At 37.9% G+C, this 16,159-nt stretch overlaps 1 protein-coding gene across 2 annotated transcripts in view; it reads left to right on the top strand.

The window, feature by feature from the left end:
• LOC114643509 (sodium/hydrogen exchanger 9) overlaps positions 1–16,159 on the top strand; it is a 518,850-nt gene that overhangs the window by 21,504 nt on the left and 481,187 nt on the right. For both annotated transcript variants that reach the window (XM_051922914.1, XM_051922913.1), the window contains exons 3-4: positions 9,159–9,236; positions 13,771–13,847. In XM_051922914.1, coding sequence (XP_051778874.1) covers positions 9,159–9,236; positions 13,771–13,847 — 155 coding nt within the window. The remainder of the gene's footprint in view (positions 1–9,158; positions 9,237–13,770; positions 13,848–16,159) is intronic.

Raw genomic sequence — 16,159 nt, 5'->3', positions numbered from 1 at the left:
ACAACTTGGTTATCATGCATTAATTAGGCACACTCCATGTAAAGTGCTACCCACAGGTCTCTAGATTGTGAGGTCAGGAACTTCAGAAAATGAAATATTTTAAAGAGTGCTGCCAGGAAAAAAAGGCCTCTAAAGGGGTTCTCTTTTACATATAGATAGAGAGCCTAAAATGCAAATAATATGCTGTTTTTACAGGAGCAGTCTTGATTGGCAGCTTTTAAAAGTATATTCTTAGCTCATCTGTGTAGATGCATTATGCATCCCCTGGAGAAAAAATGAGGTGGTTGATCAGCGGACGCCTCTGTACCAATACTGTTCTTTGGTCATTTTTTTTTTTTTTAACTCTTTAATGGTTTAATGGAGAAGTATAAACAGGTTAATTTTTTTTAAACACATTAATCATAACTTGTGAAGCACCTCACTGCAGAGCTTGTGGATTAGAGTGGATGGAAACAAAAAGCCATTTATCTGTTATAGTTGAAGCACAAAAGCCTTATGTAGTGTAATATTTACACACCATATAAACAGCAGTTTGCAGTAAAATGATGTGGCACTGTGGTTATAGCTGCTAACTCAGCTTAGGATCCTTAGTTGACAGAGTTCTGTTGATTGTGTTCTTCACAGATGTTTGCTTTGGGTTGACTGGCTACATTAAACTGGCCTTGTAATAGCGAGAGTGTGTGTGAGAAAGTGTACCTTGTGAAGGACTTCCTTGTTTACTGTACTTCTAGTGACCCTGAAATGAAATAAACATTTTATGAATGAATAAATGGAAAAACTGTAGATTCATATTATAGTACTCGTAAAGTGTGGAAAAAAGAACAACAGTTTATTGCTTATGCACTCAAGCAGGAAGGACATATAAAAGGAGTAGTCACCTAATGGCAAAGCAGTTGGACTTTAAATTCACAAGGTCACAAGCTTGTGCCCTGCCTGCAATTTTAAAGTACCTCCTTGTAAATTGTACTGTACTGATCATATCACTTTATTTTTTTTCTCAAGTTAATGCTTATATAGCAGCAGTACAATGGCGTAGTGGGTAATACTGTTGTCTCATAGGTCTAGGATCCTGGGTCTGAATACCACATCCAGTGATTGTCCCAATGGAATCTGCACATTCTCACTTCATGTCTATTTGGGTTTACCTCCTACCACTCCTATTTTCCTACCACATCCCCAAATATTTCTGTGCGTTTTTTATAAGCTGAACCCATGATGGACTGGCTGATTGTTCCACCATCTCACAAACCTGAATTGGATTCAGTAGCTTTGAATGTGTTATGTATTATGTTATTAGAACACTTTCGTTTAAGAGATCGTTCCCTCGATATTTAAAAAAAAAAATGAAATTCAAAATATTATCAAATAAAAAATACCAAGCACCACACAATAATCCAAAAAATGGCATGCTGAACCAAAATCGTACCATGCAGCCCCATAAAAAATATACATTGAATTTAGGTACTTAAAATAAACTGAGTAGCCTGATATAATTAGAAAATTTAATAAAACCAATGTATAATGATTATTTTTAAACATTTACTCATCATTCCTGTTTATTGTATCCTCGCAAACAGATGCAAAGAATGCACAGCCGGAAATGCCATATGTATCAAATGCTGTGCGTTGGCATATATCATGAAAGGAATTATATACGATAAATGCAACTGATATGAATCAAATAAAGATGTTTAATTTCTGGAGTGGCACAATGTTTACCACTGCTACCTAACGCATTAAAGGAGCTGGGCTGAATAGCTTGCCAGGTTCTTGAGAGTAGTGTGAATGGAATGCCTTGAGATACTTTGGCAAGATTGGTGCCTGTTCTGCACACAGTACTATTGGGATAAGATCTAGCTCCCTGTAAACCTGTACTGAAAAAAGTGTATGGATGTATAGATCTTTAATTTGTTCAGAGCAGAGTGCATTTTTGGGCTTTAATATAAATATATACAAATTAGACAATTATATGAACACATATCATTTGGCCTTTGAGTGCTAGGCACATTTATCAAAATACAATGACATTTGTGCAGATGAGTCGCTTTCTTTTGCTCTTCTTTCTTATATGATCTGTAATTCCACTGTCTTTTCTTGTTCAGTCCCCTTCTTTCAGCTTCTGTCAGCTGCTGTACTTGTCATCAACCTGGTAAAGGTGCCAAAAGAAGGTAGGTGCTTGGGTTGTGCACATTTTTGTTTGTGTGTTAGTAAATCCTTGTGCGTCTTCATCCATGAAACCATTGTTTTCCATTTTCACTAAAGCCATGCAAGGGGCTCATACTTGTCATGTCGCCATTGTTCCAGAAAGAAACCTGCTATAGAAAATCCTGCCTTCTATTGCATTTAATAAGCTACTCTCTTTTTCACAGGATAAAATTACATAAAACTTCTGTTAAAATTGGGTAATTGGCATAATTGTGGCTGGTAAAGATAACATGGCGAGGAAGTAGGGAATGGATAGAATGCCCATCTCTAACTACATGGCAAATACTTTCATCTGCCTGCATAATGAATGCAACAAGTTCAATAAATTGAATGGAAGGACATTTCAGAGCTCATAATATACATAGTATTTTTCTAGACTGAAGACATCCATGCTAGATAAATTGGCTAGTGGCCTTTCCAGGATAATTGCTTGTGGGATAAATCAGGTTGAAAAATGGCTAGATGAATCAATCATGCTTTTCCTCTTTGTTTCCAGTAAGATGTAACCAATTTTTTTAATCAATGGATGGCAAACATTATAATCAAATTGACCTTTAAATTTAAACACGTTAAGGCATCGTTTCTCTGCCCCTTGCCATGGCTGTATATAATAAAAAATGAGCAGTTTTTTTAGAGGTTAGCAAAATCAACATGGAAAGTCCATATTTTTACTCATTTATAGACATACTTCCTGTTGACAAAATAAAGGCAACACCTGAGCAGATAAAGGATACACATTATACTGCAAGCAGGTGCTTTTACACAGGGATGGAAATTGAAATAATGATGTACTTATCATCACACTGTGCTAAAATAGTAGATTGACGCAGTTTATCATTTTGTTGGCTACCATGCCTCATAAAGAGATGTCAATGACTTTAAGAGAAAGCTCATTGTTGGCCGAAGTTCAGTGATGAGGACTGCTTAACTTCTTAATGTTTCAAGTGTTTTTGGTGATGTTGGAATAGAACTCAGAAGAAAAGACACAACAGTGTCAAGTGCACACGCTGTGACTATAGTATGCGCATTTAGATTGGAGAAGCAAGGAAAACAGACATGTATTTGGGGATCATTTAACTGCAAAGGTGGGAGCAGAATTTTTTATCAACAACAACCTGTCAAGAACTTCAAAGAAAGAGGGAGAGAGACACACACACACACACACAACTTTCTGATTCATCTGTGCAAGCCCCTTATTCTACCTGATGGTTCAAAGAACACAAGCACCCTACAAGCCATAGAATCAACTGATCCAATAATTTGTCCTTCATTGTGTATTCAACAAGCTGATGAGTACATGAGTGGAGCAGCCCAAAGGAAGTGTACAGGCCTGAATTGGTGTTGGATGCCTTCCCTAGGCTTGACTTGTCTCATTTGACTGTCTGGGAGGACAAAGTAAATGCCAATAAATACAATGAAATTCTGAGTGCTCATGTTCATTCTCTGGTGGTGAATTTCTGTCCTGATGGTCATGGAGTCTCCTGTGATGGCAGTTTGCCCATGCACAAGGTGCAGGTAATCAATGAATATTTTGAACAGCATGACAAAATATAAACCATATACCATGTTCTAATGTTTTATAATTAAAATACACTGTTTAAATTAATGTGACAGATCTTCTTCCCAGAAAGTACACAGATAATAGAATATTGTGCACATAACTTCCCACTAGTTCCTTATCTTGTGTCAGGCTCTTTTCTTGTGCAACATCCTGTAAAACAATGTGGTCTAGTTGCGAGGGTGAATATCATACAAATGTGATGTTTTTCTTTACATAGCCATAGATACATATGGTAAGTTACCAAGGAGTGTAGCAGATCATGACATTTTGGGGTCCTTAAATCTTTGCATAGAGATGCATAGGTGCCATCCATGGAAGGATTATAGAGACAATAAGGGCAATGCTAGTGAAAAGTCATGATGGTAAAAATTAGTTGAAAAATCCATACTGGTTGCATTTGCTACTGTATGTTGTTGCAGGCTACTAAGACTGCAGTTAAAAGTGACTTAATTCCAATTTTGTTTGACTGTTCAACTTATTTTTGCAAGCAATTCAAATCCGATACAACTATATACTGATATATGTCTTAAATCTAAAATATTGATCAAACTTAAATCATAAGATCAATGCAGCACAATGCACAACCATGAATACTAGCTATATGCTAAATGCTGTAATGCTAATTTCAAACTGTTTGCAGTGCAGGACATCTGGGAATTTGTCTTCTCACAATGACAAGTGCTCCAAGATTTTTTGAGTGGAATCATTGGTAGATCTGTATGTAGAAACTTGTGGACATGAGAGAGGAGCTACTCTGCAAATGTTAAGGACAAGCTGAAGTGCATGAGAATTAAACCAGAGCTGTGAAATTCCAGGAAATTATAACCAAAAACTGAGACCTGGTCTGAGAGAGGCAAGGGTCAGAACCATGAGATCAGACTAAAACAGATAATCAGGAACAGAGGGGAAAGACAGCCTCCACTGGTAGCTTACAGTGATTTTGATAACACAATCATAATCTTACCATACAGTGCCATAAACATAAGTTAAATTTAGGTCTCTGAAATAAACTGACAAGCCTGCAATAATCACTAAATTTCATGAAATCAAAGTATAACTTTGCCTTAAGTAAATGTAAAGATTATAATCAGTCATGCCATGGATGGTGGTGGAGAATGGAGGAATATATTTTCCAGGTTTTAATGTAAGCCCATTTGAGAGATGCTTATACAGTACTTTGAATTAAATCGTCTTTAGCAATGCATTCAAAGCGTAGAGCTGCTTTCAGTTACTGTGTTGATCATTTAATTTAATTTTGTTACATCTCTGTCTCCTGTTTTATGTCAGTTCGACTTTTATTTTTGCCGTATTATTGTTTAAGTAGTCTATAAATGGTGGCATGGTGATGCATTGTGGTAATAAGTGCCTCACAGTAACTAGACCTGGGTTTGCATCTCGGTTCTCCCTGCGTGGAGTTTGCAAGTTCTCCTTGTGCCTGTGTGGTTTTCCTCTCTCAATTCAAAGACATACAGGTTAGGTGGATTGGCGATACTAAATTGGCACTAGTGTGTGGTTGAGAGTGTGTGTGTGTGTGTGTTCGCTCTGAGATCGATTGGTGCACTGTCCAGGGTTGGCTCCTGCCCTGTGCCCTATGCTGGCTGAAACAGGTGCCGGCACCCTCACAACCCTTTTCAGGACTGAGTGGGTTAAACAATGACCGACTTTTTTTGTCCTCCCAATGTTTATGAGTTGGTGCTAATGTCTCTGTGTAAAGGGATTGATAAGTTATGTTCTGATAAACAATCTGTTCTCATATAAACATTTTTATGTTTTTATCTCCGTTCAGTTGTAGTTTACCAGTTAATTCTTATTTTTTAACGTTTTAATAATAGCCAAAAGTTAGTTAACTGTCAGCTGCGTGTCTCTGGCTGGGCCATAGTTTGTTTTAAGTTTTGAAATCTTTTGACATACCTAAAGTGGACACAAGATGCAGAACCAAATAAACTTTATTAGTCTTTTGCATTGAGTGAATAGTTAAGGAAAATGTTATCATTGTGCTAGTTTTATAGTGAGCGCCATTTGAAAATTCTCCACATCCACTTTCTCTGCTTATTTATTTTAGTTTCATGGGCAGATGTGGTTTGTACCAGCTGCTGGCATTGTGATTGTTGCTGTTGTGATTGGGTCTGAAAGAAACTGGCTGGGCCAGAGCTATTAAAATAATTTATCAAAGTACACTCTCTTAACAAAATTTAAATTTTTTCAGGTACACTGAATGCAAACAAGCATCAGAGCAAATATACAGTACATAAAGTTAGTGAGGGTTATTTGAATAATAAGACAAAGTTGAATGACCTTGTTTACTGATCAGTGTTAATGCAGCACACAATGTGTAGCACAATCATCATGATCACATCAGTTTTATCAAAAAATTGTTACGTGGCATATTCAAGTTTAATGTTTCAAATTATTAAGTCATTTAGATGGGCACCTTGGCAATACTACTATAATATGCATGGTGTGATAAAGATAGATACATTGCAGTTGATGTTAACAAATATAAATTATAAATAACAATTTTCATTGCCTTTGATTTTACATGAGGATGCCTCACACTGTTGTGCTGCACAGTTACCATAATGTCACCATGGTTCGATGACTATGTCAGCTTACATTCAAAAGAAATAAAGAGACACTTATTTCTTGAAGTAAACATGGTTTCCTGATGCTGCTTTTGCTTAAAGTGACTGTACAGAAGAGCTGTTTCATAGAGCATATTGTGTTTGCCAGAAAATCTAGGGCCTTTAAGAGAGCTTTAAAACACTTTAAATATTTTTATGTTGTTAAAGCTTTTCTGGGAAAATATTAACTTGATAGCTGTGTTTGCATCTTTGGATATGCTTTACTATAGGCGCTTAAATGCGCTATATTATAAGATAATAAAACCTTCAGGCACTTACAGTGCTGTACTTCAAGATAATAAAATCTCAGGATTTGCCAGATATTGCTGAGGTTGTGTGGCATATGTGTTTATTGTGGACGAGCCTAATGGAGAGTGATTTTGACACTTAGCTGCAGCAGCACTTACCTCAGTGTTAGTTGAGGCAGCTGGTGAGAGTACTAAGCTGAGGGAAGGTGGCACATTGACATCCTGCTATAATGCACTTCCATGGAGATCAAAGATTTGGTTGGACTCTGAACAATTCTCTTTGGAGATTGAATAATAAAGTGTGATTTGTTCCAATATTTGTGCTAGGTTGTAAAAAATAAAGACAGAACTCAGTTTCTCAATTTTAAAGGTGTTCTTATCTAACTAGATTACAGCATTTTTTTCATGTACTGTATGCACTCTTGCACATGCTGTGCTTGCTTGCCAAAGGATGACAGCAGTATTAATAAAAATAATTTTCTGTTTATTCCACACGCATAGAGGTTAATTAAAGGCTAACATAGGTCCTTTAGGCACACTGCTGTAATTAGCTTGTACAAATCAGAAGAATGTTTCTCTGTGCAACCAAAACAAATTGTTTCGTTTCCAACGCTGCTTGCACAACCACACCTTTCTCTGTTCTCTCTTTTTTTTTTTTTTCACGCTTTTCCCCCAAGGAGAATCTGTCACTGTGCCACACACAGGCACCTATTGACTACTACGTAACAATCAATATAGTTGGTTTGGAATGTTCTTATATAAATTAAAGGAACAGTACTGTTTTCCTTTTATTAGCTGTATTGTGTTATTTTCCTGATGGCTGAACTATAGTTAATCTTAAATTAGATCTTTCACACAAATTGAAATTATAAGATGACTAAATGTTCTAAGGGTGTACCAGGCCCTGAGGTCAACTAGTCCTAAGCAAGAATCAGATTTGTCTCAGGGTGTTAGCAAACTGCCACACAAACATACCTTCTCTTACTCTTATACTGTCTAATGTAGTAGAATCAGTTGACATGACAGCACGTTGTTGGGCAATCAGAGGAAAGCGAAGTAATCATCAGGGAGAATATACATAAAGTACATGGAAGGCACCTTAGTCCAAAATTTGTAGGGGACCCATCCATTTTGAGGTGATGAGGTTAACGTACTATGTCACCCTACAGCCCATTTGATAACTCCTTACAAAACACAATAAGAGAAATCTGATGTCGTAAGTGTAGAGATTCCTGGCCCCAAAGAGAAACAGAAGTGCCGGATTTCATTCTAATAATTTTTTTAAATTTAAGGTCTCTTCTTCCTGTTAATTTTCCATTATTAGATTACTTGTTCCAGTGTTGGTTACCTGTAGAATTGGGCTTACTTCTCTGAAAAATGATTATTATTGTCACAACTTTTAGTGCATTAAAGTCCATTCCATTTCTTAATCCAGTAGAAAAAATGAATCTTGTGGTTTGTGAGGAAACACCTCACAATGTGATAATTTAAAAGCACTTTGCTCTGTTTGTATTTAATTCTTTGCAGATGCCATCTGTATAATAAAAGAAAAAATGTACTTGTTCACTTGCTGGTTTGTTCCCCAGATGGACAAGTGGATAGGTGGTGTATTGCCTGGCTTGGCGTGGACTGGGTGGTGAGTATTTCCATTTGAAGGGCCCTTGGATGGAAATGCTTGCCTGGTACCCATCATGCTTCATCCCAGTGTTCTTCTGGTGTGACTGTGATGTTTGGAAGTTGCAGTGCTGAATATTAAGTTAACTGGTGTATGACAGACATCGGTTGCAGGTACTGTATATGGGACAGGCGTGTTGCAGGGTACTGCGGTGTGTCCGTCACTTAGGTGTGTGTGCGCTGCAATCGGCAGTGATATTGTTTAGGCTAGAAGTGAGATCAGGAAGAAAGAGAGAGAAATTAGAGTTGGTTAAGGTGATGGTTGACCTAGGATAAAAACCGGCCTTTTCGGCACAGCCAAGGATTAGTTCATGTCAGACCAGAGGGTCAGTACATGAAGAATTAAGACCACTGCAGGGTGATTTACAGGCAGGGAATAGAGCATTACTCCGATTTGCCTGGACATGCCACCTTTCTTAAGGGCTGATTCTTCTGGGCTCACTTTTTTAGTTGCATGCCATACGGAGGATGTAATTTTTTAAAACATTTTTGTTTGTTTTTCATCTTAAGTCATTATTGCAGTGTTTGGTGTTTGTGTGTATTTTTTAATATTTCAATAATTACACATTTTTACTTTTCATGCCAGTACAGTGTGTGGTGATGAAGGTCTGATATTGTAATCCTCAACTAGACATGGAATTGTTGCTGTACATAAAGATAGAAAGGAGTTTTAAAAATGTTTCCATGATGTGAATTTGATTCCATTACAATGTAAAAGCACAGAGTTTCATTTGATTTCATCATGCATTCCAAACTAATACCATATGCAGCCACACAGGAGAGCAGCTTTCACTTTTGTTTATGTATGAAGTGGTTTTAAACAAAGCACTTTTCTTTTCCTTTCCACAGCTGACATTTGACCCAGAAGTCTTTTTCAACCTGCTATTGCCTCCCATTATATTTCATGCAGGTTACAGTTTGCGGAAGGTAAGATTATTTCCTTCATTTCTGTGCTTTGATTTCAGATACTGAGATCTATGTGCTCAGTGTGTATAAGGAGTAAATATAAATGATTGGTAGATTTTGTAAACCCACACGGACACAGATTGGGCTTTTTCCTGCCTATTTATCTGAACTATGTGTTTTACACCAGCCATCCAGAGTGCTTAGATCTTCTGGTCATCTGTCTCTGGTTGTCCCTCGTACCAAGTGTAAAACCAAGAGGGACAGGGCTTTTGCAGCTGCTGCGCCTTGCCTGTGGAACTCTTTACCTCCTCATATAAAGGAGTCGTCTACAATTGAACGGTTCAAAACGAGATTAAAGACTCATTTCTATTCACTTGCATTCCATGACCTTCAGTAATACTGATGGTTTCCTGTTTGTGATTATATAACATTACTTTTATTTTTTATGTATATAACATTACTTCTATTTACTATGCATTTTATTTTATGTTCATATATTTTATTTCTATTTATGTTTTATGTTAATTATTTTGTTTTTCTTTTATTCTATTATTGTAAAGCACTTTGGCCACAGCATTACTATGTTGTTTTAAATGTGCTATATAAATAAATTGACATTGACATTGACAGCTTGGAGAAAAGGAAGGATCAATGCCATGTATCCCTTTGCACATAATAAATTAATTTTATAAATGTATAACTACATTTGAGACAGAATAAATTTTCATTCCAAGGCTGTTACCAGGTATGCATGAATTCATAAAAAATACATACAGTACATAAATATATAAAATTATTCATCCATTTTCAAAAAAACACACAAACTGTGTAGCACAGCCAGGAACCAATACTGTGCTTCCTAGGTCACTTACTTTTTTTTATTGCTCAGTGCTGGCAAGTTTCATGACTTTGTAGTACATTCCTGACCATAGTCACATAATTCATAGTAGCAGGAAGAAGAAGTTGAGAAAAAGTTGAAAATAGCAAATGACAGGACACATTGCATGTACAATATAAAGGATTACTCCACCTAAAAATTATATTTCTATGTTACTTACCTCGTATTGTTTGTAGTAATGGCTGATAAAAATGTTTAATTTTGTTTTTTCATGGTGAACAAATATAAAAAAAACCTTTATAATACAACTAGGGGGGCAAGTCCCCTTGCGCCTACAGCGCCCAACCCCCAGTTGCGGCCAGTCTGCCGCTCGCGTTGTGAAGAGGGGGGCTGAACACACCCCAAGGAGACGCTGTTGCCCCTCTGAAACGCCCTCTTAAATGGTGATACAATGGGAAACAAATAGTTTTTTTTACCTCCTTTTTGCTCGATCAGCTGCAGGCTTGCTGCTGCTATAGTGCCGCATGATCTGTATCTTGTGCGGCATTTCGAACATTTAAAAGCCTGTACAGCAGCTGTCCTACTCTTTGTCTTTTATTTCCAGCCCCGGGCGTGGTTAAATCTCTTGGCACTCTTGGTTACTGTAAGTCTTGTCTTGCGGGATGTGAATTCTTGATATTTTTTAGTTTATAATTTAAAAACAGAATAAGAATCTGAAAATCTAACATCATCACATTAAAGTTTGACAAATTCTGAAAAGAATGATACCAAACATATATATGTAGGTTTTAAAATAAGCCCGATTTAAAGTGTGACAAAAAACGTGACATTAAAACATCACATAAAATCTATCCATTCATCCATCCATTCTTCCATCCATCCATTTTCCAACCCGCTGAATCTGAACACAGGGTAACGGGGGTCTGCTTGAGCCAATCCCAGCCAACACAGGGTGCAAGGCAGGAACCAATCCTGAGCAGATTGCCAGCCCACCACAGGACACACACACACACCCATACACCAAGCACACACTAGGGCCAATTTAGAATCGCCAATCCACCTAACCTGCATGTCTTTGGACTGTGGGAAGAAACCAGAGCACCCGGAGAAAACCCACACAGACACGGGGAGAACATGCAAACTCCATGCAGAGAGGACACAGGAAGCGAACCCTGGCCGCCTTGCTGCGAGGCAGCAGCGCTACCACTGCTCCACCGTGCCACTCTCACATTAAATCATTGCACAAAATCTTTGCACTTTTAGGCTTGGGATTCTATATATAGAGAGTAGATGTGCTTCAGAGGAGACCAGGGAGGCCATCAAAGGTGTTAAAAAAGGAGAAACAACAAAGTTAAAGAGTTGGGACACCACCTTGGTGACCCCGTGGAATTTGAAAGAATGCACAAAATGCAGCTCGCAATAATATGTGGAGATGTTTTTCCAGATGTGAATACAGAACAGAACTGAGAATAAGATGGACCGTTCTTCTGGTTATATAGTCACTTAGCAGGATCGGGTGGGTCCAGGAAGGCGGGCAACAGAAGGAATGTCAACGGTGGAGTGGCTGTTGGCCTTCCATTCTGCAGAGCGAGGAAGAGAGAAAACACTACATTACAGTGCCAACCCCTGGTTTGGTGAGTAATTGCCATCACCAGAACCTTTCAGTTGTCTCCTATGCACAAGCGTGTGATACAGGACCATAAAAAAAAAACAGTACTATATCCATAGAAAAAATATCAGTGCATAATCCACAAGTGATATACCAACTGTATTGTATGTGTTTGTAATGTCCAAATCATATTTTTTGGCTAAAATATTGTTAAACAAACAATTTAGTAAAACCAGAGTAGTGGATGAAAGTGAAGTATGTTCAAGAGAATGTACACTTTTGAATTGAAGATCCACTCACCCCACCATTCATCTATCTGTCTGGATACCACAACCTAATACAATGAAGAACATTCCTGGTCCATGTTCACTGCCTGCTTCCATCACGCTGGCACCCACTTTGGCATCCCCAACAAGATGCATATACTGTATATTCTATATCAGCACTTGCATGTATACATAAATTGAGGTGAGTCTAACATACACTGTTCAAAAAAATTAAGGAAACACTTAATAATCACAGTCTAACCCCAAGTGAATTAAGCTTCAGGGATTTCAATCTGTCCAGTTAGGAAGCATAAGCGATTGTGAATCAACTTCACCTGCTTTGGTGCAAATTGAAGTCACAACAGATGCACTGGAGAGGCAACAGCAAGACAACCCTCAAAAAGGGAATGGTTTTGCAGGTGGTGGCTACAGACAATTGCTCTCTCCTTATATCTTCTGACTGATACTTAACTAGTTTTGCATTTTGCTAGTGTCCTTGTCACTACTTGTAGCATAAAGTTTTATCCTGCAGCCAATTCAGTTCATAGGTAGTCCAGCTCCTCCAGGATGGCACATCCATACATGCCGTCAGAAGAAGGTTTGCTGTGTCTCCCATCACAGTCTCAGGAGCATTGCAGAGATACCAGGAGATGGGCCGATACATGAGGAGAGCTGGACAGGGCTGTAGAGGGGCATGAACTCAGCTGGAGGACTAGTATCTGCTACTTCGTGCGATGCCCTCCAGCTGGATACTGTTACATGTTGTTTCTGACCAAACTGTTCAAAACCGACTATGAGGGTGGTATGAAGGCCAGACATTTGGCAGTGGGTCAGTGATGGTCTGGGGAGGCATACCTTGGAGGGTTGCACAGACCTCCATGTCCTAGGCAATGGTACTGTGACTGCTATTAGGTACCAGAATGAAATCCTCAGAGCCATTGTCAGACCTTACGCTGGTGCAGTGGGCTCTTAGTGCAGGAAAATGCCTGGCCTCATGTGGCCAGAGTGTGTAGACAGTTCCTGGATGATGAAGGCATTGATGCAATGATTGTCCCACACATTCCCCAGACCTGAATCAAATTAAGAACCTTTGGTACGTTGTGTATCAGTGCATCCGCCTCTGCCAAGTAGCGACACAGACTGTCCAGGAGCTCACTGATGCCCTGATCCAGGTCTGGGAGAAGATCCCCTAGGATACCATCCACTATAACATCAGGAGCATGCCCAGACATTGTTAGGAGTGCATATAAGCATGTGGTGGCCATACAAAATACTCAGGCACATTATGAAGTGCCATGATGAAATTCACACAAGTTGGATCAGCCTGTAATTTTAATTTTTGACTTTGATTTTCAGTGTGATATTGAATCCAGTCCTTAATGGATTGGTGATTTTGGTTTTCATTGACTGTTGTTACATCATTTTGGTGTCAATAAATTACACAGTATTATTCAGTAAAGATTTTTCACTTGAATATTTCATTCATTGAGATACAATATGTGATTTATGTGTTCTCTTAATTTTTTGAGCAGTATGTAACTGAAGTAAAAGGTTTCTGTCTCATTTTCAGTAAAATAATAGCAGGATCTAAATATTTAATATTGAATAAATGTACTATATTTTATCCTACTAAAATAATGTCAATTTATGTTAAGCTTATGCATTTAGTAATAATTGTAGATTTATGCATCCATTTTCTCATTCATATTTTCAAGAAATTACATGAATGTGTCCAAGTCATTTATAGACACTCCTGTCCCATTTAAAACTGCCTCTTCTCCAGTTTCCTGTATATGTGAGTTTTTGCCTCAAATTGATGCAGTGGTGTTATTGTCTTTGCAGAAACATTTTTTCCGCAATTTGGGATCAGTTCTAACCTTTGCTTTTTTTGGGACAGCTGTCTCTTGCATCGTGATTGGGTGAGTTTTATTTGAAGTACATTTTTTGTCTACTACTAGTAACCACTGCAAGTTAAATGTATGCTGCTGAGTTTTTAAAGTCAGAATAGCCAAACAGGTTTTGTATGCATCATAGTTCTTCTTCTTGTCTTTGTGATTATATAATTGTTCTATGTCCAAAACTAACATCAGTGGCATGTTCTTATAACTCAGTTCTGATAAGTAATTGCAGCAGCATACTATGCATGAATTGTAAATGCACTGCACTTGTTAAAATGGGCATTCGACTGGTTGCCTTTGTAATTGAACTATTAATTGGTAATTGATAGTTGGAGGGTTGGTAAATTGACACCTGTTTTGGTTGCTGATATAAGAAATTATATTCTCAAATAACATTACAAAGCATACATCCTGCACTTCAGTATGTATTGTGACCTATTAAGGTCATCTTCATTGTATTTACCTAGAGTGAAGCCATATGTTGCGAAAGACATATTGAGTTATTGTTTTCCCATGTTCAAGGAAACTTTAATGAAATCAGTAAAGATTGTATGGCAGAGTAAGTGCAATACAAATTAGTTTATATTAAAAATGATATGGCCTTTGCAGATGGACAAATAGTAGAAATACAAAAACCTGAAGTTCAGCCAAGGATGATGAGATACACTTCACTACATAAAACCAACCTATAATAAAGGAAACATAAAATATGCAGTCTTCATCTAACTAGCTGTCTACATCAAATGAGAATATCTGCATATCTACCCTCAAAAATATTTGATGCCAAGAAAAAAAAAATAAAATGATGGTACATGTGCAATGGCAAGGAATTGTCATCCCTTCCCAAACATTGTCCAAGGGTAAGGAAAAACTGATCCAGTGGGCCGTTATTCCTTGCACTTTTTGTAATAGAGTCACACTCAAGCTTCTTACACATCCTATATGTTACAGAATTAACTGAGCATAATAAAATATTCAATATGTAATTTTATTTAATGCAACCAGGGCAGCAAGTAGCAGAAAAACATTGGTATGACATTTTGTAACATATTGTAATACTTGTAAATAGTTTTGTTATACAGAGGAAGTATTGCAGAGGAAATACAATTTGAGCCATACACGATCACCATTATAATCCAGTTTAGTTGTGTCTGTAAAGCATTAAATAGACTAAGCAGTAAGTTGAACTTTAAGGTTAACTGATGTCAAGTTAAATTTACTTACATACGGTATGGGAAATAAGTGTGCAAGTTCAGCAAATTCTGAAGTGAATAACTTAAAAGTTTTGCTATTATACTGTATCTACTGTATCTGTGTTTATTTTATCTGTTATATGTAGCACATAGTTTTAGTAGTTGGCTCTTAAAGGTTTGCATTGTTATATTGCAACAGAATTTTAGATCTTGGAACATTATGGGCTGTTTATAGGATCTACAGTATATTGAACATAAATATGATGGTTAATTATTAATAAGATGTTATATTTTGATAAACTGATTCCATAAGGAAAACATGCAACATTTCCTTAAAATGAATAACATCAAAGTTTAACAGTCTCTAAAATCAGAATCATGTCAAAAGAGTTTGTAAATAAAAACAGATAAATTATGTAAGACTTTTGTATAGTTTTGTCATAGAGGAAATTTACATGAGGAAAAGGCAGTCAGTCAGTCATTTTCCAACCCGCTATATCCTAACTACAGGGTCACGGGGGTCTTCTGGAGCCAATCCCAGCCAGCACAGGGTGCAAGGCAGGAACAAATCCTGGGCAGGGTGCCAGCCCACCGCAGGGCACACACACACACACACACGCACACACACACACACACACACACCCACACACCAGGGACGATTTAGGATCGCCAATGCACCTAACCTGCATGTCTTTGGACTGTGGGAGGAAACCCACGGAGACACGGGGAGAACATGCAAACTCCACGCAGGGAGGACCCAGGAAGCGAACCCAGGTCTCCTTACTAAGAGGCAGCAGCGCTACCACTGCGCCACCATGCCGCCCAGGAAAAGACTGTCCATAACTAATGACCAAGTGAGGAGACAACTTGGGAAGCTAAATGCAGGAAAAGCCATGGAACCAGATGGAGTCAGTCCTCGAGTTCTTAAGACATGTGCTGACCAACATTGTGGTATCCTGTGTCACATGTTCAGTCTGTTATTAAGGCTGTGACAAGTGCCTCTGCTATGAAAAACATTCTGTATTGTTCCTGTTCTAGAGAAGGCAGGTGTCACCTAATGACTACAGATCTGAACTTTGGTTTTGCTGATGTTAAGTTGCAGACAGTTCCTTCCGCAGCAAGAAACAAAGAACTGGTTAT

Source organism: Erpetoichthys calabaricus, chromosome 2 (genome assembly GCF_900747795.2).
Source record: "Erpetoichthys calabaricus chromosome 2, fErpCal1.3, whole genome shotgun sequence".
Lineage (NCBI taxonomy): Eukaryota > Metazoa > Chordata > Cladistia > Polypteriformes > Polypteridae > Erpetoichthys > Erpetoichthys calabaricus.
This window is presented reverse-complemented; position numbering and strand designations above follow the sequence as displayed.